General features: G+C 49.9%; 1 protein-coding gene across 2 annotated transcripts in view; it reads left to right on the top strand.

The window, feature by feature from the left end:
- The window catches only part of roraa (RAR-related orphan receptor A, paralog a), a gene marked incomplete at its 5' end in the record, with an annotated part of 185,660 nt that overhangs the window by 119,122 nt on the left and 38,859 nt on the right, over positions 1-27,679 (top strand). The window contains one exon of one of the 2 annotated variants that reach the window (XM_080001860.1): positions 3,674-3,703. In XM_080001860.1, coding sequence (XP_079857986.1) covers positions 3,674-3,703 — 30 coding nt within the window. Of the gene's footprint in view, positions 1-3,673; positions 3,704-20,383; positions 20,509-27,679 lie in introns of those variants that run through there. The other variant, XM_080001861.1, reaches the window with a different exon arrangement.

Raw genomic sequence — 27,679 nt, 5'->3', positions numbered from 1 at the left:
ACATTTATTCTATCTACTCCACCTCTACTCTACCTCTACTCAACTTTACTCTCTGCCACCTCTACCCCTACTCCACCTTTACTCTACACCACCCCTACCTGTACTCCACCTCTACTCTACCTCTACTCAACTTTACTCTCTGCCACCTCTACCCCTACTCCACCTTTACTCTACACCACCCCTACCTGTACTCAACCTCTACTCTACTCCACCTATATCTCTATTCTACCTTTACTCCTCTACTTCTTATCTGCGGGGAACTGATGGGAGACGTCATGGTTTGGTAAAATAAGCAAAAAACAGGTTTTATTATTTAAATTGTGGATATAAAGATGTAGAACAACATCAAATATTTTCCCTTTTTTGGCGTTATCTGTTGGTGTCGATATGAGACTCCACCCGCTGTGCACCGAGGATGTTGCTGGAGGATCCTCGGGCTCGTCGGTGGCAGTCGGCTTGTCAGCCAAGGAGAGCTTCACCTCCACGGTGACCTTTGACCCCTGCCGTCCAGCGGAGCAGACGTGAGCTGGCAGGCGTTGCCGGTGTCAAAGCCCAGAGCAGAGTCCTTCGTCCGCTGCCGCCGCCGCCGCCGCCGCCGCCGCCGCCTGACTCACTCCCTGCTCCTGCTGGCGCTCCTCGCCGCCTCCCATCACAGCGCGTGAATGACAAATAGAGGTGGAACTTGCTGCTCTACCCCTGCATAGCAACAGGCGACTTTCAGATTGCAGATTACATCATCATTTAGCAGACGCTTTTGTCCACATCCGCCACCAGGAGCAGTTAGGGGTTAAGTGTCTTGCTCAAGGACACTACAGCACGCTATCAGGAGGAGCCAGGGATTTAACCTCCGTGTTGGACCACCACAACGACTTGTCTTGTGGTTCTGGCATAGCTCTTTGGGACTGTCATTTTATTTATTTATTTATTATTATTATTATTATTATTATTATTATTATTATTATTATTATTATTATTATTATTATTATTATTATATTAAGAAAAAAAATTTATTCATAGCGCACTTTTCTCAGAACTCAAAGTGCTCTACAATGAATTTTAAAAAAAGATCCTAAACACAACCCCAGTTGAGTTGAAAAGCAAAATGTTAAATACACAAATAAAGGTGAAAGGAGATCACATAGAGATATAAAATAAATAAAATAAACTGTAAAAATAAAAAGTTTATTTAGCATAGTTTACCGGAGTTGACTGGGGTTGGACACGCTGAATAAATAGGAGGGATAATATTCATGAATGAATAATAATAACAATAATAAAAATAATAATAGGTGCATCTACGGTAGGAACTGAGGAATCCCTCAACTGAAGTGACTCAACTGTCTTCAGTTGTTTAGCTTTCGTTAGAGTTTACTGTTTCATCACCAACAGTGACGCAGAACTGGATGCTGCCTTCTCTACACACACACACACACACACCCACACACCCACACACACACACACACACACACACACACACACACACACACACACACACACACACACACACACACACACACACACTCACACACACACACTCACACTTGTGTTATAGAAATCCTTTCCCATCCACATGGATTTCTGAACAGTATCTTCCCCATCTGCCATATTTGCAGTCAGCCATGTTGCTGTATGTCGCCGCAATTGCAGGAAAACTAATTTAAAATGTATTAAATAACATTTCTTCTTTTACAGACCACATGCTGCATTTTGTGTTTTTTACGTTAAATAAACTTTAGCCTTGACCTGTCACCCATCAAATACTACCAACAGATCATCCAGCCAGGGAACCACTTTCCCCTTGTGAGGACCACACACGCTCTAATACCGTTTTTACACCAAAATTAGCGTTTATACTTGTTCTACACGTTTTGTTAAACGCGGATAAACCCGCTGAAAATAGGCGATTGCCGCTGTTCCCATTCCCAGTGAACCAGTATGCCTGTCTTTATTCACCGTCACAAACACGGTGGAAAAGCTGAGTGTCATGTTTCCATTGTGAGATTGGGAAAAAAAAACAGTAGAAGCAGCACAATTATCATGCTGCACCCGCACCTGTACCTGCACCCACACCCACACCCGGCCCAGGGACGCTCCTCCAGCCCAGAGACGCTCCTCTGGTTTGGAGACGCTCCTCCAGAATGAAACCTTTCCCACTCAAGACAAAGACCAGATGCTAGCGGGTGTCAGCAGCTTTTTGGTGCAGTGTAAAGAGGTGTTAACCATCCCAGTCCACATCAAAACAACACAACACAGCTTCTCCGCCCGGGATCCAACACCACCCACCACCATGTGTCTGTGTGTCTGTCCGTGTGTGTGTCTGTCTGTCTGTCTGTCCGTGTGTGTGTCTGTCTGTCTGTCTGTGTGTGTGTCTGTCTGTCTGTCTGTGTGTGTGTCTGTCTGTCTGTGTATGTGTGTGTATCTGTGTGTGTATCTGTGTGTGTGTGTCTGTGTGTGTGTGTGGTCTGTGTGTGTGTGTGTGTGTGTGTCCACGGGATGTGTTTGTTTTCCCCTCTCGCTGCTGTTTGACTCATTGGCCTCAAAAACGTGTCGGAAGCGTCGTTGTCTGGAGCCCCCCCACCCCTACCCCCACCCCCACCCCCACCCCTACCCGCCCAGTTTCAGACGCGAGCGGCAGAAAAATGATCCATCGCTTCTGCCTGACGAGTGGGATCTATTAGTGTGCACTCGCCCCGCAGAGCATGAGCATCCAGGGGGGATGGAGGGATGGAGAGATGGGGGATGGAGGGGTGGAGGAATGGGGGTGGGGATGGAGGGGTGGGGGTGGGGAGGGGGACCAGGGCTGCCTGTGCTCCCCGGGCGTTCAGACTAATGTTACGGCCGACAGTGGCTGGGTGGATGAGTGGGCACCCGGAGGGGCGCGGTCGGACTCGGGGGCGAGGAGCTCCGTCACGGGGTCGCTGGCCTCATTAGCATTCCAGGCGTCTCTGAGCTCCTCAGATGAAGCTGCTGCAGAGGTGGCGGCGGTGGTCCGCGCTGTTTGGGTCGGGGATCAACTCAGAGCCCACCAAACGTGTCTTCAAGAGAAGCTCAAATAAACTGAACGATTTGAACGATTTGAATGATTTGAACGATTTGAACGATTTGAACGATTTGAACGATTTGAACGATTTGAACGATTTGAATGGTTTGAATGATTTGAATGATTTGAATGGTTTGAATGGTTTGAATGGTTTGAATGGTTTGAATGGTTTGGGACGGTGCAGCTCCTCCTGGATGGATTCATCACATCCCACCCTTCACACCACGCAGTGGAAGTACAACGTCTTGATTTTGACGTTTCTCTGGATTTGGGGGAAACATCTGAACTGTGTGTTTTATATCAGTTAAAGGGACCGAACGTGACTCCTCCCTCACAGAACAACTCGGGCGGCTTTTTATGGGATGTTTAGCCTTATGATTATTTGTTCAATAAATTGATGTCATAATATTTTTTGGGGCAATTATGTATGTTATATTTCCACAAAGTTGTGCTGAAATATTTATGTGTATTGTTTTTTTATGACTGTAGATGATGCTGTTTATTAGTTATGTCTCTGTTAAACTCTCAGAATTTCCATCACAGACTTTCTCACGTTTATATTTCATCCGTTCTCCCTCTCACCTGATTTTAATGTTTTCTTCTTTTGTTTTTTTTTTGTGTTTTTTTCTGCAGGTATCTCAGTAACAAAGAAGACACACACCTGTGAGTACTAAGGCTTTGCAGTACTCCATTCCTTATCGAATGCATTAAACCAGTGGTTCTCAATGCGGGGTCTGGGGGTCGCTCCAGGGTCCGTCCAGAGTGTCCTTGTTGAGGAAAAGCTCGACAATCACTGCATTACATCCTCAATCAGACTGACATGACATCATATCCTGTGTTGTATATTTGGTATTTCATCAGTGCTCACACATGACGAATATGTGATCGATGCATGAATCCATCCATGGGCCTGGACGCTGCGGAGACAACATGATGGGATGTTTGGGAGCGGAGGCAGGACGTGGTCTGCTCGGTACAAATTGAGATACGAGCTCCGTGTGTCACAACACACCTGGCGCGGGAGAAGCTCGCGCTACGTCGGCGTGAGCATCGCTGCCGTCCCAGCCCTCCACCCGCTTCGTCAGCCATTGATGAACAGTCCTACCAGCACAAAATCAATGATTTCTTAGAGATACTGTGTTGTTTTCTGACATGAGTGAAGTGCCATGGAAGTGGTGTGTAAAAACACTTTGGAGTAAAATGCTGCGTGCGTGCGTGCGTGGTTCCGTCCGTCCGTCCGTCCGTGCCTGTGTGAGCCTGGCCCTGAAGGCTCTGATGGTGCTGATGAAACTGGAGGAGGCAGAGGCCAGAGCTGGATCTGCTGGTTCTTACATCAGACGGCGGCTGGAAGGATACGACGCCTCACCTGAGCCGGCAGCACGGGGCGTGTTAAGCTGTTTGCTTACTGGAGGGAGGGGCTCCGCTCTTTGTTTGAAGTGTGTGTGTGTGTGTGTGTGTGTGTGTGTTTGTGAGATCTATTAAAGGTGGGAGCGTCCGTCCATCCACCGCTGAACTATCTCCTTCATTAGTGCGGCGCTAAGCACCTCTCTGTCGGCGGCTGTGGAATCAAAGAGCATGATTTAGGAGCGCGGGTTCAAAGCCCTGGGCAGAGACCGGACGGTCGCGTCTCCTTCCATCCGAAAATATTCAAATCTGCTCCGAGTCCGGAAATCAAAGGCCCACGCCTAACGAGGAGCTGGCTGCCGCGCCTCCCGGACAGGAAGTGGCTGCTCCGTGGTTCCACTCCTTCTCTCCATCCTTTCTTCTCTTCCTCCTGCACCGCCCGCCGCTGTGGGCCGTTAGCACTAGCACGTTAGCTTCTGTCAGGCACGTCTTCATGTGACCATACACACACACACACACACACACACACACACACACACCTGTGTGTGTGTGTGTGTGTGTGTGTGTGTGTGTGTCTGTTGGGGGTCCCAGACCTTCTCTGCCTGGATGATCAAACCCCTGGAAGCTCTGCACCAACTGATTCCTCATCAATATAAATTACAGAGGCAGCTGTTCTCTGGCAGAGGCCTCTCCACTCCTCCTTCAATTCCTCCCTCCATCTCCTCTCATCTCTCCTCTCTTCCTCCCTTTATATCATCTACTCTCCTCTCATCTTCCGTCCTCCGTCTTCTCTGCCCTCCTCTCCTCCCTCCGTCTCCCTCCTTTCCTCACCCCATCTTCACTCCTTTCCTCTCATCTTCTCTCCTTCCTTTCGTCTTATTTCCTCCCCTCTCTGTCTGGCAAAGGAGACTTGCTGGTTCAATTCCTCCGCTCCAAAAAGTGTCCAAGTGCCCTTGAGCAAGACATTGTGTGCGTGCGCGTGTGTGCGCTCTGACTCGTTCTCTCATTCTTCTGTTCTCTGGATTCATCATGGAGCCACAAGCCGCTTGGTTTGCATGGAATTGGAATCTCTCCATCCATTGCTGGCCCTTCTCTCTCTCTCTCTCTCTCTCTCTGTCTCTCGCTCCCTTCCCCCTCCTTTCTCTCATACTGTACTGTACTGTACTTCTCTTGCACTTACGCTCACTCTCTAATTCTCAGCGTGAGGTCAAGTAGGGTTCCAGCGCACTCTACTTACTGTGAATACCAAGCAACAGTGTTTACACAGTCTTGCGTAAACACACAGTGTGTGTGTGTGTGTGTGTGTGTGTGTGTGTGTGTGTGTGTGTGTGTGTGTGCGTGCGCGTGAGCGTGCACGTGCGTCAATGAAGCGTTTCTCTAGCAACATGTTTGTACGATCAGGGTGGTTGCGGGGCGGAGCAGTGACCTCCCCCTCCTCCTCCATCACCTGGGTGCAGTTGCCGTGGGACGGCCTTCAAGATTCAAGATTTTTATTTGTCACATACATATACATACTTTCATACATATATGCAGTGAAGTGTAATAAGGCCTTGTGCCTGGGCCTGTCGCCGCGGAGCGTGGGAGTCGGATGCCGGCGGCTGATTACACTCAGATTAGACGTCTCACCTCCAACCTGCCGTCGGCTCGCCGGAGGAAGATGAGGAAGATGAGGAAGAGGAGGCAAAGGAGGAAGATGAAGATGAGGAAGAGGAGGCAGAGGAGGAAGAGGAGGAAGAGGAGGCTTCTTACAGAGACACTTGAAAGAGTCTCAGTTTTCTGTGCTATATTTATCTCCATTGTGGTGACAGGAAGCTGGCGCTGATTGAGAAACATGGCGTCGCCCCTGCATCTTCATTTACCGCCTGAGCCATACACACACACACACACACACACACACACACACACACACACACACACACACACACACACACACACACACACACACACGGTAATATCATTTTGTTCTCCTGGAAAGGGGATCATTTGCTTATTACAACACCCCCTCCTTCTCAGCCTGTTCGCTGGCTGCTGTTGGAATTACCCTCCTTGTGAGTGTCGTGTATCACAGTTGTCTACTGTGCAACTGAGGAGAATCCACCAGCGCTATTTACCCCAATATGTTTTTACCTCCCATTGCGAGGTATCGGCCCCCAGTTGAGCGCCGCAGCCACGGCCACGGCCGCGGCGCTGATGTATGGGTTCTGTGCGTTGAGGTATTTGCAATTAATCAAACAGAGATTTATGGCTTAATAGTGCAGGTATAATACGTCCCAGTTGCTGTCTAATTTTGCTTGGCAACAGGCGTGCTCCTCTGGAAGCCCCCGGGAGCAGCCGGCGCTGTCTGTGCACGGTGGAGAGCTACGTGCACGGTGGAGAGCTACGTGCACGGTGGAGAGCTACGTGCACGGTGGAGAGGCAGCCGTTTGAAAGTGTTTCATCAGGGTGTTGATTCAGTTCTGGGGGGGGTTTGTTGGCTGTACTCATTTGGGAAGTGGATCCAATGTGTTGTTCAACCAGGGCTGATATTGAAGGTCAGCCACCTGACCAGCCATCCATCCGTTCAGCTGTCCATCCATCCGATCGGCTAGCCAGCCATTCATCCATCCTGCCATCCATCCATCCATCCCGCAACCCACTCATCCATCCATCCATCCATCCATCCTGCCACTTACCCATCCAGCCATGCATCCATCCAGCCAGCCAACTAGCCCGCTAGCCTTCCATCCATCTATCCATCCATCCATTCAGCTTTCCAATCATCCAATTGGCTAGCCAGCCATCCATCCATCCAGCCAGTCAACCATCCATCCACCCACCCACCCACCCACGCCTCCATCCATCCATCCTGTCATGAATCCAGCCACCCATCCATCTATTTATCCATCCATCTGCCCACTCATCCATCGATCCATCCATCCATCCACCCACTCATCCATCCATCCATCCACCCGCTCATCCATCCATCCATCCATCCATCCACCCACTCATTCATCCATCCACCCACTCATCCATCCAGCCAGCCTTCCATCTGTTCAGCCATCCATCCAACCGGCTAGCCAGCCGTCCATCCAGCCAGTCAGCCAGGGTCCCCAGGGCTGCATGGTGAGAGTGCGTCTGGTGAGACAGGCAGCGCAGACGCTGTGGAACAGCAGAACAGGCGGTCACAGAGGAATCGCAGGACATGCAACGCTGAACCCTGCAACGTGTTGTGGAAACAAAACAACAGCGGAGCGTTGATCAGCTGATCCGCTGCGGTCTGCTGTGACCCGAGCCAAGCACATCTGCACTATTGAGCCGTCGTTTTTAAAACCTGTGTGTGGTTTGGAAGTTGTAGCCACTGTTTGTTCTTCTTAATTAAGATATTTATTTGGTTCACAGTCGTGCCCCACCAAGCGCACACACTGCTTCTTTGCTGCAGGTATTTGGATTCTCAGCAGGAGGCTGGAACACGCCCCCACCGCCCTCCCCCAGAGCTACAGTGAACGCCCCAATCGACACTCAATCGTTCTTTCTCTTTGCTACAGATTATGGTTCATCTTCACTCTATTTGTTTGTTCCATGAAAAAGGAATATTTTCTTTTTTGGACACTGCCGTTTAATCCATAATAGACAGCTATTTTTTTCAGAAATAGGCCAGTGTAATCACAGCGGTGAGAAATGGACGGACGCCGTAAGAAGGAAATCAATAGAGAGCTATCTATTTGTCGCAAACCAGGCCAACATGATTTTTCTCCCTTCTTGCTCTTCCACTGTACTTTCTCTGCCTTCCACACAATACAGAAAGCCCTCGTCGCTTTTCTTTTTTTGCTCTAACACATTATGTCTGCCACTTTGTCAAATTGCAAATGGCCTTTGTACCGGCGCTTTCTTTGCATAAGTTTCTCGGGGTGCGGGGTTTCTTTCTGCCTGCCTCCCTGGGGGTGGTGTGTGGAGCTGCAGGGGGGGGGGTGCATGGGCTCTTTTTGGGGAGTGTTGGGGGGCGGCGGGGTTGGGTGCTGCCATTGTGGTCTTTTAATCGGGTTCTCGTGTCCCGGTGGCGGAGGGAGAGAGAGGCTTCGTCAGCTTCCTCGCAGCGCATCCCTTTGTGTCTCCCCCGCCACTGGAAGGCCTTTTCTGCGACTGTCGTCAGAGCAGAAAACAAGCGTAAGTGACATGTGACAAGGACACAAAGCTCGGCCCGCCGCTCGGGGGAAGTGGCCCCATCTGCCGCTGGCGATTTCCCCCTCCTCCGGCCGCCCCAGGTAGGGGGGGGGCACGGCGTGCCGGGCATGGCCAGCCACGGCCAGAATTGCGGCGCCTCATCACTTTCCCTCGGCGTGCACGCGCGGAGCGCAGGATGGGAGTGTCAGCATGTAATGAAAGGTTTGATTCATGGAGGACGACAGAAGCGGAGGTCACCGAGCTCCTCCTGATATGATCCTGAGCGACGCTGACGGGACGCCGCAAGACGGAGGCCAGAATTAAATGTCCTTGTGCCGCCGACAAGTTGCTCTTCCGCCCCACGCAGGTTGTTCTGCTCGCGAGTTACACATAAAGTGGATGTTTTCCCGTCCAAGTCACTCGATAAAATCTTCTATTGTCAGAAATGTTTTGTGATGTACTTTAAAGTTTGAATGGATATGCATATGCAAATTGTTTCTTATCATGTGTGGGAAAAAAAGGCCTTTATCATTGACATGTACAACTACATTTTCTGAATTATTCAGATATAAATATTGCTAAAGACATTGAGAGAAACGTCTCGCACTCCACCAATCCCATAATAATATTAATCGCTGCAGCGCTCACGATAAGCAACTGTTTTTTTCTGGGCTAAAATATAATAATAAACAAGATCACTTGTGCATTTCCGCTTGACAAAAAACGAATCGGATGAATTTGAGTCGAAAATCATTTGTTTGAGTAAAGCTCCCAGAAGCTGTGGCTGCTGCGTGTTGACGTTTGTGCTGATCGCACCGTACGCGTTTTGTTGAATCTGCTTTATTAGAGAAACTCTGTTTCATCCTGCTGCCGTTCATTTGTGTTTCTGTGGCTGTGCAGCCCGAGAACAGAGCGGCGCGGTTTAACCCATTGTGAAGTGAGCCCTTATCATTAAGATTCCACAGATAACAGGCAGGCGGATTTCTGCGCCTCAGCAGAACAGGATCCCAGACATCAAAGGCAGGTTTTCGGTCTGAGAGGAGGAGGAAAAAAGCGAGATGAAGTCTGATGAATCCAGCAGATTGAGGGGGGGGACGCCGGCCGTGTGCGCGGCGCGTCCGGGCCGTGAGCGCCGTGTTAAATCGGCGTTCTCGCTGATTAAGTGGCGCGGCCCCGAGCGCGGCCGTGGCTCCAGGTCGGCTCGCTTTAAAGATCAAGTTCATTCCTCAGCGTGGCCGTTGGGGGACGGGGCTGCCTTGTTTAAATGAAGATGCTGCCAAACCCCCCCCAACCCGCAGAGCAACACGCCCGGTTACGACTTGTATATTCCATCAAATGTGACCGTGGTTAATTATTACGTTTTGCTTTTGTGCCAATCCTGTGACGGTATTTTCAATTCTGCGAGGAAGATGTTGTGATGAAGTTCTAATTCACATCACCTGATTCCTCCACGTGGCTGCATTGTGTGTTTTCCATGACATCAGAGCGAGCCGAGCGGCGGGGAGAGAAGTGTGCTGTTCTCCACTGTTGTGCTGGATTACAGAATCAAGGTCGACTCACAAGACACAGAGCGGCATTATCCCTTAATCCTGTGTTTTGGTTTCAAATAGCCTTTTTTTACAGCTAATCTTCACAAGTAAAATGACAAACATGAATACGGAGGTAGGTGTTCAAACGTGCATTACCTGCGGGGCGCAGGTCAGAGGCTTACGCCGGCTCAGAGACGTCTCTGTGCTCAGACCAGTCACCGCCGCTTCCTTCACGAAAACCCCGTCGCCCAGACTCCCCCCCCCGTCTCCTGCCTACTCCCGCAGCTTGAAGCGCTGCTCGATGGACGCGTGTGGGCCTGAACTGAGAATGTATCGTGTCCGTTTTTTTTATTTTTTTTTATTTTTTTTTATGCGCGACAAAAAAATTGCCACGGCGACAAAAAATACTTTGTTTTAAAGTACCTGACGTGAGCACGGCAGCCACTTCCTGCATCCGGGCACAGATTGAAATCTCTCAACAGATCACGGAGCCACAGCCCACCAGGGGGCGCTCCTGGCGGACGCTCCCGGCGGCCGCGCCTGTTGGACGCTGCGCCGGCGTCACGTTGCTCCCTGTGAGGGATCTCGGGCGACGTTTTTACGCCTCCTTCTCAATGAAACCTACAAGCGGATTTGAGCTCGACCCGCTCCTTTCCCTTAAAGGACACCTCTCACAAAGATGTCCACTGTGCCCCCCCTGCTCTGACAGAGCCGTTGGGCCGAGACGCCGTCGGCCGCCGCGAGCCGGAGGAAACTTAAAGGTGCTGTGAAAGACTAAAAGTGGGCCAAGCGCCGCTGCCTCCTGCTGACCTACCTTGTTCGGAGGGTCCAGGTAGCGAGCGGTGACAGCGGCTCCTCCGCGGACCACGTTACTAATGTGTATGTGTGTGGGGGGGGCGGGCGGTGATGAATCACTCCGCTGCGTCCCTGGCATCCTCATAAGTCAGGAGTAAAAAAGAGTTGAGGGGGGTGCGCCCGCCCGTCCTGTCCGCACGGCGGAGAAGCTCCGTCCAGGGGGAGCGGCCTGGCGTCCGACATAGCCCCGAGATCTCCCTCAATCTTGAGGAAACACCGAATCCCGCCGGTGGCTTGCTCGCTTTTTTCGTTTTATTTTTAGGAAGCTCCGCTAACTTTGGAAAAGTTACTTTCGCGCCCGAGTCGCGACTCTCGTCTTGGTGCTGTACATGACCGAGCCGACGTTTAGTTTGCCTGATAACTTGTGGGTATTTGGGTATTTATTCCCGAAATGAACCCCTATGAGTAGAGATTGGAGGCAGGCTTGAGCGCCGGGCGGCGTCCTGCAGCAGCAGCTTCTCTTTGCTTCTGCTGCTTCAAGACAGAATGAAACAGTTTTGAGGTAAATGGAGAAAAACACTTTTTCACAACGTGGTTTGAGTTCAAAGAGCTGCTACAAAAACGTTGTTGTGTTTGTTGCTCCTGCTTTCCGCTGCCTTTCCTTTCTTGCCGCGAGCCAGAAGGTTAACTATTTTAGTTTACACCCCCCCCCCCCACGGTGCATGTTGGTCTATATCGGTGATGTTGGGGGGGGGGGGGGTTTGACGCCGGGTAATACATCACACACTCCGGGGGGGCTCGCCGCTACGCTCCTCAATAATGAACTTCATTCGTTAACTTCCCCCTCAAAGGCCGCGCTCCCCCGCTGCCCTTTTCAGCAGCTCCCCCCGCGGCGCCCCCCCCCCCCCCGCCAGGACAGAAAACACCGCATCATGCTTTTCCACTTGACGGACTCAGCGGCCGCCTTGGCAGCATGTGAGGAATAAGCAGCTCCATTAGTGATCCCTCATGCCTGGTTATGGCCATAATTATCACAGGGAAAATGACCTGCTCTGTTTGCTTTGCTGTGGAGGGGCCGCGCCTCCCTAATCACCTCCTCCGCTCCTCCTGGAGATGGGGCTGGGTGGAGGAGTCTTGCCAGTTCATTAGAATTCACAGGGTTCCTCCTCGCCGCCTGGCCGGGCTAAGCCTCTCACACGGGCTGCCGTGCCCGCCCTAATCTCTCCTTCCCCCTCCCCTCCCTCCCCTCCCGTCCCCCGGGGCGGCTCCACGCAGGAGACGCGTGGCGCAATTCATCGTTAAATATGATTCCTATTGATCTGCTGTTAAAGTGTTGTACGGGCTGTGTGCGCTGTGTGGAGATCAGCCCTGGAGCTCTCCTCACCCGCCGCCAATTAACAGATAAACCTCGCGAGCGGCGCCCTCTCTCCCTCGCAGCTGCGTTGTCACTGTTGTCCGTCAAATCGGCGGCGGGTTTGAAGGTTGTGTACACGCTTGTTGCTTCTGTCACAAACTTGAGAGGAGGCGGCAACAGCAACTTAAAGACTGGCAATGAAAACGGCAACCTGATGCATTTGATGTGGCCAATTAAAGTGTTGTTGTGCTCGTCAAAGGCTTGGCGGCTGAGATCAGCCTCTGGTTCAGCGTCATAGCTCCGTCACCAGGAGAAGGAGCTGAGTTCAGCTGCTTTGTTCTGTGGAAGCTTCTGTTCTTCCCTTGTCTGATCGAATGGAGTTGGAGTCTGAATCCTCTTTGCTGTTGGGGACCTGCTGACAGCCCCACCCTCGGGGGGGGGGGGGGGGGGCAACTGGTTGTGTCGTCCCGGCCCTGGGGGGGCCGCTGCATCCACCTGAACTTGTGGAAGTTTTATTGGTTGAAAACATACACATGTATATATATTTATTTATCACAGAAGGTGTTGAAGTTTGGTGAAATGGTTTCACGGATGTTCAACCGGGTGTAAATGAGTCGCCCATGAAGCTGCGACCGAGCTCCGAAAATAAAACCTGAAACAGGAACTGGTGGCCGCTCCCTCACGTTACGTCGGTATCAGGTTCAGGCGTCGCAGCGTTCTCCACGCCACGTCGCCGGAGAAGCCCTCTCCCGCGCGGAGAGCGCCTCGTGCGCGACGCCGTTCCAGACTTGGTCTGGGAAGGCGGCGAGGCGCCGTCTTCACGTCAGACTCAACAGGGTTTTATATGCGAACAATAGCTTTGCATGGAGCGACTGTATAAATAACTGCTGCGACAATAAAAATAGGCTGCAGCCTTGTCAGGTGTTCAGTGCGAGGACGGCGCTGCTTGCTTTGTGATCACATTACAGTTGACAGGTGTTCACCGCAGTTACGTAGGAGTGATCGTCTTCCAGGGCTTCACCTCGTGGCCTTGTGCTTCTATAAATACTGTATATGTGTGTACATGTGTGTGTGTGTGTGTGTGTGTGTGTGTGTGTGTGTGTGTGTGTGTGTGTGTAAGGGTATGTGTTGTGTACATATATCTGACCAGCAAACAGAGACACATAGTAAAAGCACCCGTTTAGGTTCTAACTGGCTGATGTCTTACCGCCACAGAACTGCATTTTGGAACTGCACCTTAACTGCCATGACTTATCATCTGAGAAGCTGCTTCCAACTGATCAAGTTTTTGGGGCGTCTGTAGCCACATTTCCTTTAGTTTCAAAGCCGGTTCCCTTTCTGAGTCCATCAGGTTCTGCTTCTTTGACAGTACGGCAGAGGTCGCTGAGGTCGCTCGGAAAGGTTTGTCCAATGGGCTTACAATAAGTCCATTTGATATTAGTTGAACTGACTTCACAGTCCTCAACAAAGCCTTCCATAGGGTCAGAGAGGATACAATGTTTTAAGTCAATATTAGTCTGTTCGACCGAGATCACATGGAGCCGACGTGGTTGAAAGCAGAGCGGCTCTTCATGCAGCCATGGTCCACACGTGCTCCCCCACCTGTTCCCCGGCATTCCACCGTCCGCTGCATGTGTGGCTGGGTCTGTGTGGGAGTGGTGTGGAGCGCATTGGCCGGGGCTGGACATACGGAGGGCGGCGTGGTCTTACAGCGAGGCCTCACTCCTCGCTCCGTCGCTGCCCATCCGTCTGTCAGCGACGCCGCAGCTTCCTGCAGCTGCTGCTGCTCCACACTGTGCAGAATCCATTACCTGTGGTGAGTTAGCTGCCTTCCTGTAGACACACATTATGCAGTTAAACGCCCGTATTGCACCGTGTTCCTAAACACTCAGGGCTCTAATTTCATCTAATTTCATCTTTTAGCCCAAGACTCGACAATCCTCTGGAAATAGCTGGACGGCGCCTCAGTTCGCTCTAAAATAGATATTCCCTTTGTTGTTACTGTGATTTATTGAAGCCTTCCCCACGAGTTGAAGCCCCCAGGAAATTGCCTGGAATGGGTCTAAATTGGTTTATGATTGTCTGGTGTGGGACAGTGCTGTTATGCTTCTGATATTATGCCCTCCGCCGCTTGGCGTCTATATTAAATTGATCTGTATTGTTTCCAAAGAGTGTCTTTGGGACCTTGTTAATTCTATGCAGCGCCCAGAGCAGGTTTCCACCGCTCTGCAGCGCTCAGGTGGCTCTGGAGCAGAAAATAAACCCCAGCGCCTGCTGTTGTCGGGTGCCGTTTAAATATTTTCCACACCGGTACTGATGCAGACACCTTGACTTCAAGACGGGTTCTGAAATTATGCCTATTTCCATCCTGAGTTTATTTTGTCAGTGCCTGAACAACTGACTGTACTAATTCTTCTGTAAATGTTTCGATACTCGACGGTGTCCATTCCAATTAGATGAACACCGATCGACGTTGAATTCCGCTCGCCAGCCCGACCGTTCAGAGAACCTTCTGAAGCGGCTGGAAGTGCCTCGTGGCGGAGGAAGCTCCATCCCCCTGCCGCCGTGCCTGAAGCCTTTGGATGGGCCGCGGTCCGGAGCGGGAAGGGTTAACGTAGATGAGCTGCACGGAGCGCGGCTGCGTGGGACGCTGCTGACACGCCGCTAATGAGCCCATTATCAGCTGGCTGCTCCAGGGGAACCGCAGGACGCTCCCGGCTTTGTCTCCATTGAATTATTTTCCACGGGCCTTGTTTACAATAAATACATTTGCCTGAATTAATCGGGGTGAGTCCCAGACACTGGACCGCGCTCGTTGTCTCAGTGACACAGGAGTTTATCTTCTTCAAAATGTTCACATTCTTTTCTCGTGTCTGTTTCTCCTGCTTTGGCGTCAGATCTTTTTTTTTTTTTTATTACGCTGCTCAGATGGCAAGGAGAGATTGAGTTAAACGGTACCATTGATTATACATCAGCTCATCCATACTGACAAGACATTTAACTGTCAGTGGTTGTGGCCAAATCAATGCCCTAATGAATTAAGTATCACCAGCGTATCGGCGTCCTGTCGCGGGTAATGTGCGCCAGTCAGGACGGAGCGCCGTCGCCGGCAGGTGCGGTGGATCTGCCGGCGCTGCGGCCCTCAGAGGGTTTTCGGGCTTTTAAACTGCGTCGCGCAGCGTATCTGACGCCAGATAAATGATAAAACACAGACCACAACATCGGGAGGAAAGATCGACGAGACCACAAGATAGAGCCGGCTCTCCACCCGCCACCCAGACGACGTAGCTGCTCCAAGATAGAACGACAAGCCAGAAGCCTAGAGCCGGAGGACATAGAAAACAATACAAAAACAATAGAATAGAACCTCTCTGTTTTCCCAAAGGGAACTTTGAGCACGGTCACCAATTTGAGTTGTAACCGCTTTATCATCGACTAACCTCCCACATGTCGTTCCAAACTTTTTAGCGACGTCTTTGTTTTTAAGCAGAGGTGGAGAATTCAGGTTCACAAACCAAAACTTCCACTGCAGGAGACTGAGTCAAGCACGTGCATCAAGCCAGAGGTGGAAATGATGGATCAATGAATGTGCTGCAGAGAAAACACGGCGGGAAACTTCCTCTCCGAGCTGCGAGTCATCCACCTCTGGATTTAAGGAGTGAAGACCTCCACCGTCACACGGAGGGTGGAGGTCCATCCTGCGTTCTGCTTTCTGTATTCTGTATGTGTACAGGTCGATTTAAGTTACAACATAATAAAGTAGGAAAGAGATTTTACGGTTGTTGTTGTGGAGCCGGTGGAGGTGGCTTGTACATGTTTTCAAGCTTTAAAGAAACAAACCCCGACCTACCCCGCCCCCCGTACCGATCCCTGATAGCCCTGCTACCTGCGTGTGCATATCTCTGTCTGTCATCAGTTCATGCCGTGCAGTTTTCTCACCAGGCGGAAGCGCACAGCGCCGTGCACGGCTCCGTGGCCTCTGGTCTGGCTGCGCTCGGCAGCGGCTTCCTCACCGACCGCGGACGCGGCAGTTAAACGTGCACGACCTGCACCGTGTGCTGGGCTCTGAGGCTCTTGTGGTGAGAAGATGCAGAGAGGAAAGAAGATGCACTGTTAGCTACTACACACTAGTAGTACCTAGTAGGTACACACTAGGAGTACACTCTAGTATACCCACTCGGAGTACATACTAGGAGTACATACTAGATTCAAGATTCAAGAGGTTTATTTGTCACATACATATACATACTTACATACATACAGTATATGCAGTGAATATACTAGGAGTACACACTAGTAGTACAAACTAGGAGTACATACCAAGAGTCCCATTAGGAGTACACACTAGGAGAACATACTATGACCAGATACTAGGAGTACCACCAGCTGAGGTACTTGGTTGATCATGGAGCATCATAAGAGCCCAGTGCTGCCACCTGAGTTCAGTCAAAGTGAAAGGAAGTGAAAAGAGTCATTTCTACTCAAGTTAAAGTATTGCTCTGAAATGTACGTAAAGTATTCAAAGTGAAAGTACTTATCATATCCAGTGCCCTGATAGTACTTTATAAAGTACTACTACAGTACTTCTACTACTACTACTACTACTACTACTTCTGCTCATGCAGATCCTGATGTCTGCATGATATACTTTTGATACTCGATATATAAATAGAAATCCTCTCAAAACTCTGTTAAATTCCAAGGAAAGGTGAGAGAGTTGGAAATGAAGAGTAAATGTTTGTTTTGAAATATAGAGGAGTAAAAACCCAATATACTCAAGTAAAATGTAGTTACGCACAAAAACAAAGTACTGGCAGTTTGCTGTCACTTATATTTACACTGAGATTTATGGCGCAGGCTCGGACTTCCTGTTTCCAAGCACCTTGGTTGGTTTGCAACATTAGTTTCTCATGGCTTGTGTTTTTTTATGGAGTTGATGTGAAAAGGAGGAGGAGGGAACGTTCTGTTTGTCTTGAGAGGAGACAATGTGAGCTGCACGTTACTTATGGAAATGATGTGACGCTGGGTATCGGCCGCGGCCGCATCGCACTAAACCCTGAATATTGTATCAGAGAGAGCCAGCTGGTTAGGAGTCAGAACAGATTATCATATGAGAGAGGATGAGAGAGGAGGAGAGGAGAGGGGGAGGTGGAGGGGGAGAGGGATGGAGAGAGAGGAGGAGAGGAGAGGGGGGAGAGGTGGGTGGAGGGAGAGAGGGATGAGAGAGTGGGGGAGGGGGGATGGGGAGAGGAGGTGGGGGGATAGGGATGAGGGGGGGGGCATAGAGATGGATGAAAAGGGGGAGAGAAGGATGGAGAGAGTCGGAGGCATGAGAGAGGAGGAGGGGGGGGAGGGGAGAGAGGGATTTATGGATGGATGGAAAAGGAGAGAGAGGGATGGAAAGGAGGTGGAGGGAGGGACAGAGAGAGGGGGTGAAGGGGGAGAGGGGGTGGCGATGGAGGGAGATAGAGATGAGACAGGAGAGGAGAGGGAGGGATGGAGAGAGGAGGGGGATGGAGAGATGGGGAAGAGATGGAGGGAGGTGGAGAGAAAATAATATAAAATAATAAAAATAATAAAAACTAATATGAATATGAATATGAATAATATGAATAATTCAAGATTCAAGAGGTTATTTGTCACATACATAATATAATAATACTGATAATAATATAAAATAATAATATATACGAATAATAACAATAATATATATAATAATATAAGAAGAATAATAGTAATAATTATACATAATACAAATTATATTATAATTGTAGTAATAGTATATAATATAATAATAATAATAATAATAATAATAATAATAATTATTATTATTATTATTATTATTATTATATATAATAATAATAATATTTAATAAGATACAATAAGATACAATAATATATAATACTAATACTACTACTACTTATAATAATAATAATAATAATAATAATAATAATAATAATAATAATAATAATATATAATAATAATATATAATAATAATATATAATAGGAGGTTGAAAGAGAGAAATGATGGAGAGACTCTCCTCCTGCACCCACCACCGGGTGGCAGGGGTAATGTTGATCATATCAGGAAAAGAGAGAGGGAGGAAGAAGGAGAGAGAGAGAAAGAGAGAGAGGTAGACCAGAGAGAGAGACAGGAAAGGTAGAACAGAGAGAGACAGGAGAGGTAGAACAGAGAGAGAGACAGGAAAGGTAGAAGAGAGAGAGAGACAGGAGAGGTAGAACAGAAAGGGAGAGAGAGACAGGAGAGGTAAAACAGAGAGAGAGACAGGAGAGGTACAACAGAGAGAGAGACAGAGGAGGTAGAACAGAGAGAGAGACAGGAGAGGTAGAAGAGAGAGACAGAAGAGGTAGAACAGAGAGGGAGACAGGAGAGGTAGAACAGAGAGAGAGAGAGGAAAGGTAGAACAGAGAGAGACAGGAGAGGTAGAACAGAGAGAGAGAGACAGGAAAGGTAGAAGAGAGAGAGAGACAGGAGAGCTAGAAGAGAGAGAGAGACAGGAGAGCTAGAACAGAAAGGGAGAGAGAGACAGGAGAGGTAAAACAGAGAGAGAGAGACAGGAGAGGTACAACAGAGAGAGAGACAGAAGAGGTAGAACACAGAGAGAGACAGGAGAGAGAACAGAGAGAGAGATAGGACAGGTAGAAGAGAGAGAGAGACGGGAGAGGTAGAAAGGAGAGAGAGAGAGACAGGAGAGGTAGAACAGAGAGAGAGATAGGAGAGGTAGAAGAGAGATAGAGACTGGAGAGAGAACAGAGAGAGAGATAGGAGAGGTAGAAGAGAGAGAGAGACGGGAGAGGTAGAAAGGAGAGAGAGAGACAGGAGAGGTAAAACAGAGAGAGACAGGAGAGGTAGAACAGAGAGAGAGAGACAGGAAGGGTAGAAGAGAGGGAGACAGGAGAGGTAGAACAGAGAGAGAGACAGGAGAGGTAGATCATAGGGAGAGACAGGAGAGGTAGAAGAAAGAGAGACAGGAGAGGTAGAAGAGAGAGAGACAGGAGAGGTAGAACAGAGAGAGAGAGACAGGAGAGGTAGAACAGAGAGAGAGCGAGACAGGAGAGGTAGAACAGAGAGAGAGAGAGAGACAGGAGAGGTAGAACAGAGAGCGAGAGAGAGACAGGAGAGGTAGAACAGAGAGAAAGAGACAGGAGAGGCAGAACAGAGAGAGACAGGAGAAGTAGAACAGAGAGAGAGAGAGACAGGAGAGGTAGAACAGAGAGAGAGAGAGAGACAGGAGAGGTAGAACAGAGAGAGAGAGACAGGAGAGGCAGAAGAGAGAGGCAGGAGAGGTAGAACAGAGAGAGAGAGACAGGAGAGGTAGAACAGAGAGAGAGACAGGAGAGGTAGAACAGAGAGAGAGACAGGAGAGGTAGAACAGAGAGAGAGAGACAGGAGAGGTAGAACAGAGAGAGAGACAGGAGAGGTAGAACAGAGAGAGAGAGACAGGAGAGGTAGAACAGAGAGAGAGACAGGAGAGGTAGAACAGAGAGAGACAGGAGAGGTAGAAGAGAGAGAGAGACAGGAGAGGTAGAAGAGAGAGAGAGACAGGAGAGGTAGAAGAGAGAGAGAGACAGGAGAGGTAGAGTTTATCATTTTACAAACTCAACATTTAACAGTAGAAACAGAACCAAGTTCCACCAGGTGATAGTACAGGTAGTACATGTGATAGTACAGGTAGTACAGGTGATAGTACAGGTAGTACAGGTGATAGTACAGGTAGTACAGGTGATAGTACAGGTAGTACATGTGATAGTACAGGTAGTACATGTGATAGTACAGGTAGTACAGGTGATAGTACAGGTAGTACAGGTGATCGTACAGGTAGTACAGGTGATAGTACAGGTAGTACAGGTGATAGTACAGGTGATAGTACTGATGATAGTACAGGCATGTGGCAGATACTCCACCTCCACCCCCCCCCCCCCCCTCTCTCTCCCTCAACCTCGAGGCTCCTGTGACAGTGTCGTAAAACCGTCTCACCTCCGTGGGAGAGGAGCAGCACGTCGTCTCGCAGCCTCCTCCCCCCTCCCTCCCCCCTCCCTCGCTGGCGGCCGGCTGTGCCAATCAGCGGCGGGCGGGCGTGGCCGGGGCTGACGTGCGCGTCACGTGGCCGGTGGTGCGGTCACGCCGGGGGGGCTGCGCGGAGCCGGAGCCGCGGAGCTGGAGCCGCGGAGCCGGAGCTGAGCTGCAGCTGCTGCTGAGACAGCAGTGGAGGCTCTGCGCTGGGACCGTGCTCGCTTATGGACCCGGAGCCTAACGATGTATTTTGTGATTTCAGCTATGAAAGGTAAGGGGACGCGCTGCCCTCGTGCCGGGGCTGCGCTGCTCGCACGCTGACAACTCTTGAGGTCTCAGCGGGAGGAGGAGGAGGAGGAGGAGGAGGAGGAGGAGGAGGAGGGAGGTTGGTTGTCGTTATGTCGTGTTATCTCACTATTGTTATCATGTTCTTTCGCTCTGCCCCGGCGCTCCCTGCTGTGGTCATACTCCATGAATGGCCGCGCTGGTAGAGCCTCGTTGAATTGAACTGACGCAGAGAGTCGCGGAGTGTGAAACTCAACTAAGCTGCTGCTGATGTCCGTGCGGGGCCGGGGCTGCGTTTCAACCTCAAAGCGGGAGGAGCTGCAGCGTCCAACTTACTACAAGAGTCATGTTGGGGCGAGTTTGCCAGTTGGAGCATTGTTCGGCGGGTGGTGTGGTCCGCCTCGCAGAGCTCGGGGGCTGAGGTGCTCGCGGTGGGAGCTTTGGGAGGTGGGTGCGTGGGGCCGGGGTCCCCGTTCCCTCCTGGCCCAGGCTTAATCCTGTTGTTCCGTTCCAGAGGGGGTGCGTGTGCGTGTGCGCGCATTGGGAGTGTGAGCAAAACGTGTGTTCGCAGACAAACGAGCCGCAGCCACGACTGTTTCTTTGAGTTGGTGTGTGTGCGTGTGCGTGTGTGTGTGTGAACGTGTGTGCGTGTGTGCGTGTGTGCGTGTGTGTTCCACTGACCTATTTTTGGGGAAGGTTACGTGCGTGTCCGTGCAGCAGGACCCGGGTCCTCCCGGTCGCTGTGATGTTGGTGGAGCATGTTTAATCCCAGCCTCCCACCCCCTTCGCACATGCGCACACACTCGTGCGTGCAGACAGAAAGTGAAAGTGCGTCCAGACGCAACACACACACACACACGCACACGCACACGCACCCAGGCGTGTGTTTCATACACATAAATACACATTGACTGCTCCATGAGGTGCACGCACGTGGAAAAGCACATCTGACATATGTGCTCCTGAGCCTCGTGTCCTGCGTTCAGGGACTCGACACTTTATTCTCGTTAATTTCATTCTCCTCTGTAGATTCAGTGATTTGGGGTTTTGTGTAAAGCCGTAACAGCCACAGAATGCATTCCCAACACAGCGTTGTTAATCAGAGAAGTACTTAAAAAAATATGTGTTTTCAAATGATCATATATTTATATAATTAATGTCAGTATTTTATATATGACATTAATAGAAGAGCAGCAGCAGTTTATTTGCATTTTTCTCCTCCGCCGCCTTTAAAAAACTCCTCATTGCAGCCAGAGCTGAGTTGATAAAATCTGTACAAAGGAAATGGAGACAGTGAGTGTTTGATAATACAGATGTCGACAGAGACAGCTCGTATTTATTTCACACTAAGACACAGATTTTCCTTTAAATCCAGCAGAAACTTCAACTTCAATTTATATATTTTTACTATTATTGTTATTATTATTATTATTATTATAATTATTGTCATCATCAATCTGTACATTAAAAAAAAATAAGAAAAAGACAGACACTGGTTTCACTTCTGGGTTATGATTTGTTATTGTACAATAAACTCATCCTTCTACAAATTATAATAATAATAATACAAATATGAATATTTATATGTATTATTATTATTATTATTATTATTAGTTGTAGTATTAGTAGTAAATTTATTATGTTATTGTTATTATTATTATTATTATTATTATTATTATTATTATCATTATAATAATCAACATTATAAAAAGTATCCAAACGCAAGATAATTTTTAATTTCATTATTTTTTGCTCCGTTTTAGTAAAGCATGAGGCTATCTGTCAATCCATAATGCATATTGTGTCATATTAGCAGAATGTTTGCAGATGTATAATGCATATGACGGCATTTCCATGTGAGATCTCTCTCTCTCGCTCTCTCTCTCTCGCTCTCTCTCTCTCGGAGCCTTGCACCAGCAACTGCCTCTCAAGCACCTAATTACCTGTAATAGAAGCACCCCTCTCATTAGCACATGCAAATCAGCCAGCCTACTCAGCACAATTAAGATGAAAATTCCAATTACATAATTTAAGAAAGCCGTTTGATGTTTGAACAGCCGAAAAAGGTAAAAAAGGTAAAAAAGGAAAAAGGCGTCTTATCAAGCATGCGTTCTAATTAACCCTTCACGAGGACCATCCGTGCTCAGGCCGCACAGTAACACGTGGAGCGGCCGCCGCCCGGGTGGAGGAGGTGGGGGGCGCGTCCTGTGTCGGCCGCGCTAACAAGGCCGTAAATATTTGCTGTGGGTTTGACGCCCGCACGGCGGTGGTGGCCGCCGGCGCTCACACATTACAGCAGAGGTTAACAAGATTACCCATTATCCACTCAGGGTTCGAGGACACGAGGGCCACAGGAAAAATGGCCACAGATTAAGGATCGGGAAAATATAGCACGAGTCACCTGCAGCAGCTTAGAATAAGAGGCGGTTACGTAAAGACAGAGTGATGTAAGAAAGCACAGAAACACCGTTTGTCTCTGCATTTTTCGATATTTGTGTCACACTTTCATCAAAGTATGCAATCAAAATGATTTTTTTTTTTAACTCTTCAATGTTCCGAAAACAGCACAAACAGAATGCAATCCGTTGATTATTTTCAGTCTATCTTTATTCATCCCAAATTTCAAAATAATTGGTTGGTGGTTGGTTGGTTCGAGTTGGTGCGGAGCGACTGACACTCGCTGCGTCTGGCTGAGGAAGACGTGCAGCGTTATGAACGTGCGTTACGGCTGTGGAGGGACTGGCTAATGAGATATTGACTGGCCATTCAGAGCATGGATTTTTGATTTGGCTGCAGAGAGATTGGAAGGACGGGGACGAGGAGCGGAGGGGAGATGAAAGAGGGGAGGAGAGGAGGAGAGGAGAGGGGGAGGGGAGACGAGCGGAACGAGCAGAGGGAAGGAGACGAGGAGACGGGAGGAGGAGGGGGGGTCGAGGAGGGGAAAAGAAGGGAGGGGAGGGGAGGTGGAAATGACAAGAACGGGGGGAAAAGGAGGAGGGCAGAGTCAACGGCAGATGAGGAGGCGAAAGGAGACGAGGGGGGAAGAGAAGAGTGGGAGGTAGAGGAGGTGAGGAGAAGAAGGGGGAAAGATGAGGAGGAGGAGGAGGAGGAGGAGGGGAAGGAGTGGATTTGGCTCCACACAAGTTGGAGCGAGGGAGGAGTGCGGTCTGGAGTGAGATGAGAGGAAACGGAGGAGATGAAAAGAGAGAGAATGTGTCTGCTCAACTTAACAAAGCATCAAATACATGAATAATTGATTCTTTTTCCCGCTGCCAAAACCCAACGCTGTGCGTACGCAGCTCGGCTCCGATCAGGATCCGGGGCGCCAGGCGCCTCGTGGCAGCGCGGCGCCGCTTGCCCCCGTCCGCGCGCTTCACCCCAAACGGCTCGGCGGGGGGTCGAGCTCCGCCCGGCGGAGTGTGGTTCAGGTCGGGTGTCAGAACCTCTCCACCGGTTCTCCCGGTTCTCCGCTGACACCCGGGCAGGTAGAACACCTCGCAGGGCTTAGTCAAATGTCTCTCGCTTAAAAGTAATTCCCACTTGACTCTGGCTCGGCGCTTGGAGAGTCACTTATGGAGGTTTGAAGTGTCTCCCTGTCACGCAGCGTTTAGCGGCTGATACAAAACTCTCTCTCCGCCAGAACCTTTGATAATCACTCTCCGCCGTCCACGATGTGAAGGGAAATGTGAGATCCTTCTGTATTTGTTAGATTATTATTTCTCAGTTGCCATCACTCCACACTGTGCCCTGGCAGCAGGAGTGGGATTTATTGTCGGTGTGTGTAAAGATCATTGACAGAACATTTATTTCCTTATTGCTGTTGCTTACGGCGCCACTGAGCGCACTGAGCTCCAACCGTAGAGCGAGCGTTGGCGACGGCCTAGCCCCAAATGAATGTTCCAGTGATAATGATGGAAATTGGGTTTAAAATGAACGACCGCTCCAGCCCTCGCTGCCTCGCCGGTCGAGCGGCTGCGGCTGAGAGCTTGACGCTGTGGTTTAAGTGATTGAAGGGGAAGTTTGAGCGTTTCTTCATCCTCTACTTTCATTCCGTGTGCGGATCCTCCCCCCGCGGCTCTGCAGCTCTGTCCAGAGGCTTTTTGAAGTTGCATCAAAGAGGAAATGGGGGAGAAAAGGCGTTATTGATTTAGCGTTTTGTCTGACTCAAACATTGACTTCAAAAAAATGGAAGCGGCAAGGATGTGGGGGGGGGGGGGGGTGGGTGCAGGGGGTGCAGACGCCGCTCGTGCATCTCTCCCTGGACGCCCCCCCCCCCGATCCTCCTGCTCCAACTTCCTGAAGCTGAAGTAAATAAAGAACGTTCCAGTCGCACCGCTCAGCTCGTCATGCAGGAGCTCTCCAGCTGACCTGCTCAGACCGGCGCACAGGCGGAGGCGGTCATACAGCCGGCCGTACAGGTGATCGTACAGGCCGTCGTACAGGCCGTCGTACAGCCGTCCTTACAGGCCGTTGGAGAGGCGGTCATACAGACGGTCGTACAGGCGTCCTTACAGGCCGTCGTATAGGCGTCCTTACAGGTGGTGGTACAGGCGGTCGTACACGCGATCATACATGTGTTCGTACAGGCGGTCGTCCAGGCATCCTTACAGGCTGTAGTATAGGCCGTCGTGCAGGTGTTCTTACAGGCCGTCGTACAGGCGTCCTTACAGGCGGTGGTACAGGCGGTCGCACAAGCGATCATACATGTGTTTGTACAGGCGGTCGTACAGGCGTCCTTACAGACTGTAGTATAGGCCGTCGTGCAGGTGTACTTACAGGCCGTCGTACAGGCGTCCTTACAGGCGGTGGTACAGGCGGTCGCACACGCGATCATACATGTGTTCCTACAGGCGGTTGTACAGGCGGCCGTACAGGCGGCCTTACAGGCTGTAGTATAGGCCGTCGTGCAGGTGTTCTTACAGGTGGTCGTACAGGCAGTCGTACAGGCGTCCTTACAGGCTGTAGTATAGGCCGTTGTGCAGGTGTTCTTACAGGCCGTCGTACAGATGGTCGTGCAGACGGTCGTACAGGTGGTCGTACAGGCGGTCGTACAGGTGGTCGTACAGGCGGTCGTACAGGCGTCCTTACAGGCTGTCGTACAGGCGTCCTTACAGGCGGTGGTACAGGCGGTCGCACACGCGATCATACATGTGTTCGTACAGGCGTCCTTACAGACTGTTGTATAGGCCGTCGTGCAGGTGTTCTTACAAGCGGCCGTACAGGCGGTCCTACAGGGGGTCTTGCATGCGGTCTTACAGGCGGTTGTGCAGGCAGTCATACAGACGGTCGTACAGGCGGTCGTACAGGTGTCCTTACAGGCGTCCTTACAGGCAGTCTTACAGGCGTTCCGTACAGGCGGCCGTACAGGCATTCTTACAGGAGGTCCTACAGGCTGCTGTACAGGTGTTCTTACATGCGGTTATACAGGGGGTGGTACAGACAACTTACAGGTGTCCTTACAGGCGTTCTTACAGCCCGGTTATACAGGCGGTGATACAGGCGGGCGTACAGGGGTCCTTGCAGGCGGTTGTACAGGCATCCTTACAGGCTTCCTTACAGGCGTTCTTACAGGTGGTCGCACAGGCGATCGTACATGTGTTTATACAGGTGGTCGTACATGCATCCTTACAGGCAGTCGTACAGGCTGTTGTACAGGCAGTCTTACAGGCGGTTGTCCGCAGCCGTACAGGCAGCCGTACAGGCAGCCGTACAGGCAGCCGTACAGGCAGCCGTACAGGCAGCCGTACAGGCTGAGGTAGTCCTACAGGAGGTCTTACAGGTGGCCGTACAGGCGGTCATACAGGCGGTCATACACGCAGTCGTACAAGCGGTAGTACAGGTGGCCAAAGAGCCAGCCATCAAGGAGAGTTGTTTGTGTGGTTTGTGGCCTGACGTCCCCCTGTGACCGTCCGGCGGAGATCAGATGAGAGTGCAGGATTAGAGTGGAACCTGTTGTGTAAGGTGTGTGGATTACTCTGCTCACTGACGGTGTTCCTGAGAGTATCCTCTGAGAATGATTTTAAAATGATTTCCCTACTCCCTCCTTTCTCTTCCTTTTGCAGTAAATTTGTTGTTTTCCAGAGATTTGATGCCCGTCCGTGATGTCGTTGTGGACTCATCAGTTTCCTCTGTGATTGTCATGATGACGCAACGTAAGAACAATAAATTCTAAGAGATATTGAGGAAAAGTATATTTTGCATGAGCGTTTTGCACCCGGTCACCACATCTTGGCAACCGGCCGGAGGTGAAGGGTCGGCTCCGGGGAGAGCGCCGGCGGCATGTAGGGGCCCTGGCGGGGGAGAAAAGATGAAAAATGAGAGGTGTTTGGAATGTTGATTAGAGGAGGGAGCGGCGGCGCTAACAAAGGTCATCACAACATCCCAGCGCAGCGTGATTACAAAGAGGAAGAGGAGGCGTCTGATTACTGATCCCAGCAGACGCCATTAGTGCTCTTCTTGGAGGACGGCTTCATTTACACTCATCTGATCCAACACCTGCACTCGCAAACAAAAAGCCCGAGCCCCTCTCAGCGCTGCGGGGATCGACGGGAAGGACGACTTATTAAATACATCCTTGTTACAGCGGGAATCATGGCTCTGATTGAGCTGGAACCTGAGTGCAGACGCCAACACTGATTATGAGTTTCCATTGCACAGCAAAACGTGTAAATCCAATTCTCAAGGTTACTAGACTTCTCCAAACTAAGCAGGAAGGAGGAGGGGAAAAAGATTTTATCATCATAAATAACAAAGGAAAACAGCCTTGCCTCAACTGGTCGACTTAGGTTTGATTTTTATGCAAATGCATTTATTTGAAAGAAAAGAAATGCTTCTTCAGAGCTACTTACAAAGATGAAAGGAGGTGGAATGTGCAAGGCAATGGACTTTGTTTAACGGCGCCGGCACGCTCAGGCTTATTCAGGGACGTTCAATTTCAATTAAAATTTCATTTGTATTTCATACAAGAGCAACTTACCACACACATCCATGTTTCAACACAAGGAGAGAAAGAAAAGAGAATAAAAGCTAGAAATAAAATATATATTATTATTATGATTATTATTATTATTATTATTATTATTATTATTATTATTATTATTATTATTGGCATGTAGCATTATTATTATTATCATTCAGGTTCAAGCATACAGTGAGCC

The sequence above is a fragment of the Zeus faber genome (genome assembly GCF_960531495.2).
Source record: "Zeus faber genome assembly, chromosome: 6".
Taxonomy (NCBI): Eukaryota; Metazoa; Chordata; class Actinopteri; order Zeiformes; family Zeidae; genus Zeus; species Zeus faber.
Note: the sequence above shows the minus strand (reverse complement) of the source record. Positions and strands in the feature narration are given on the sequence as shown.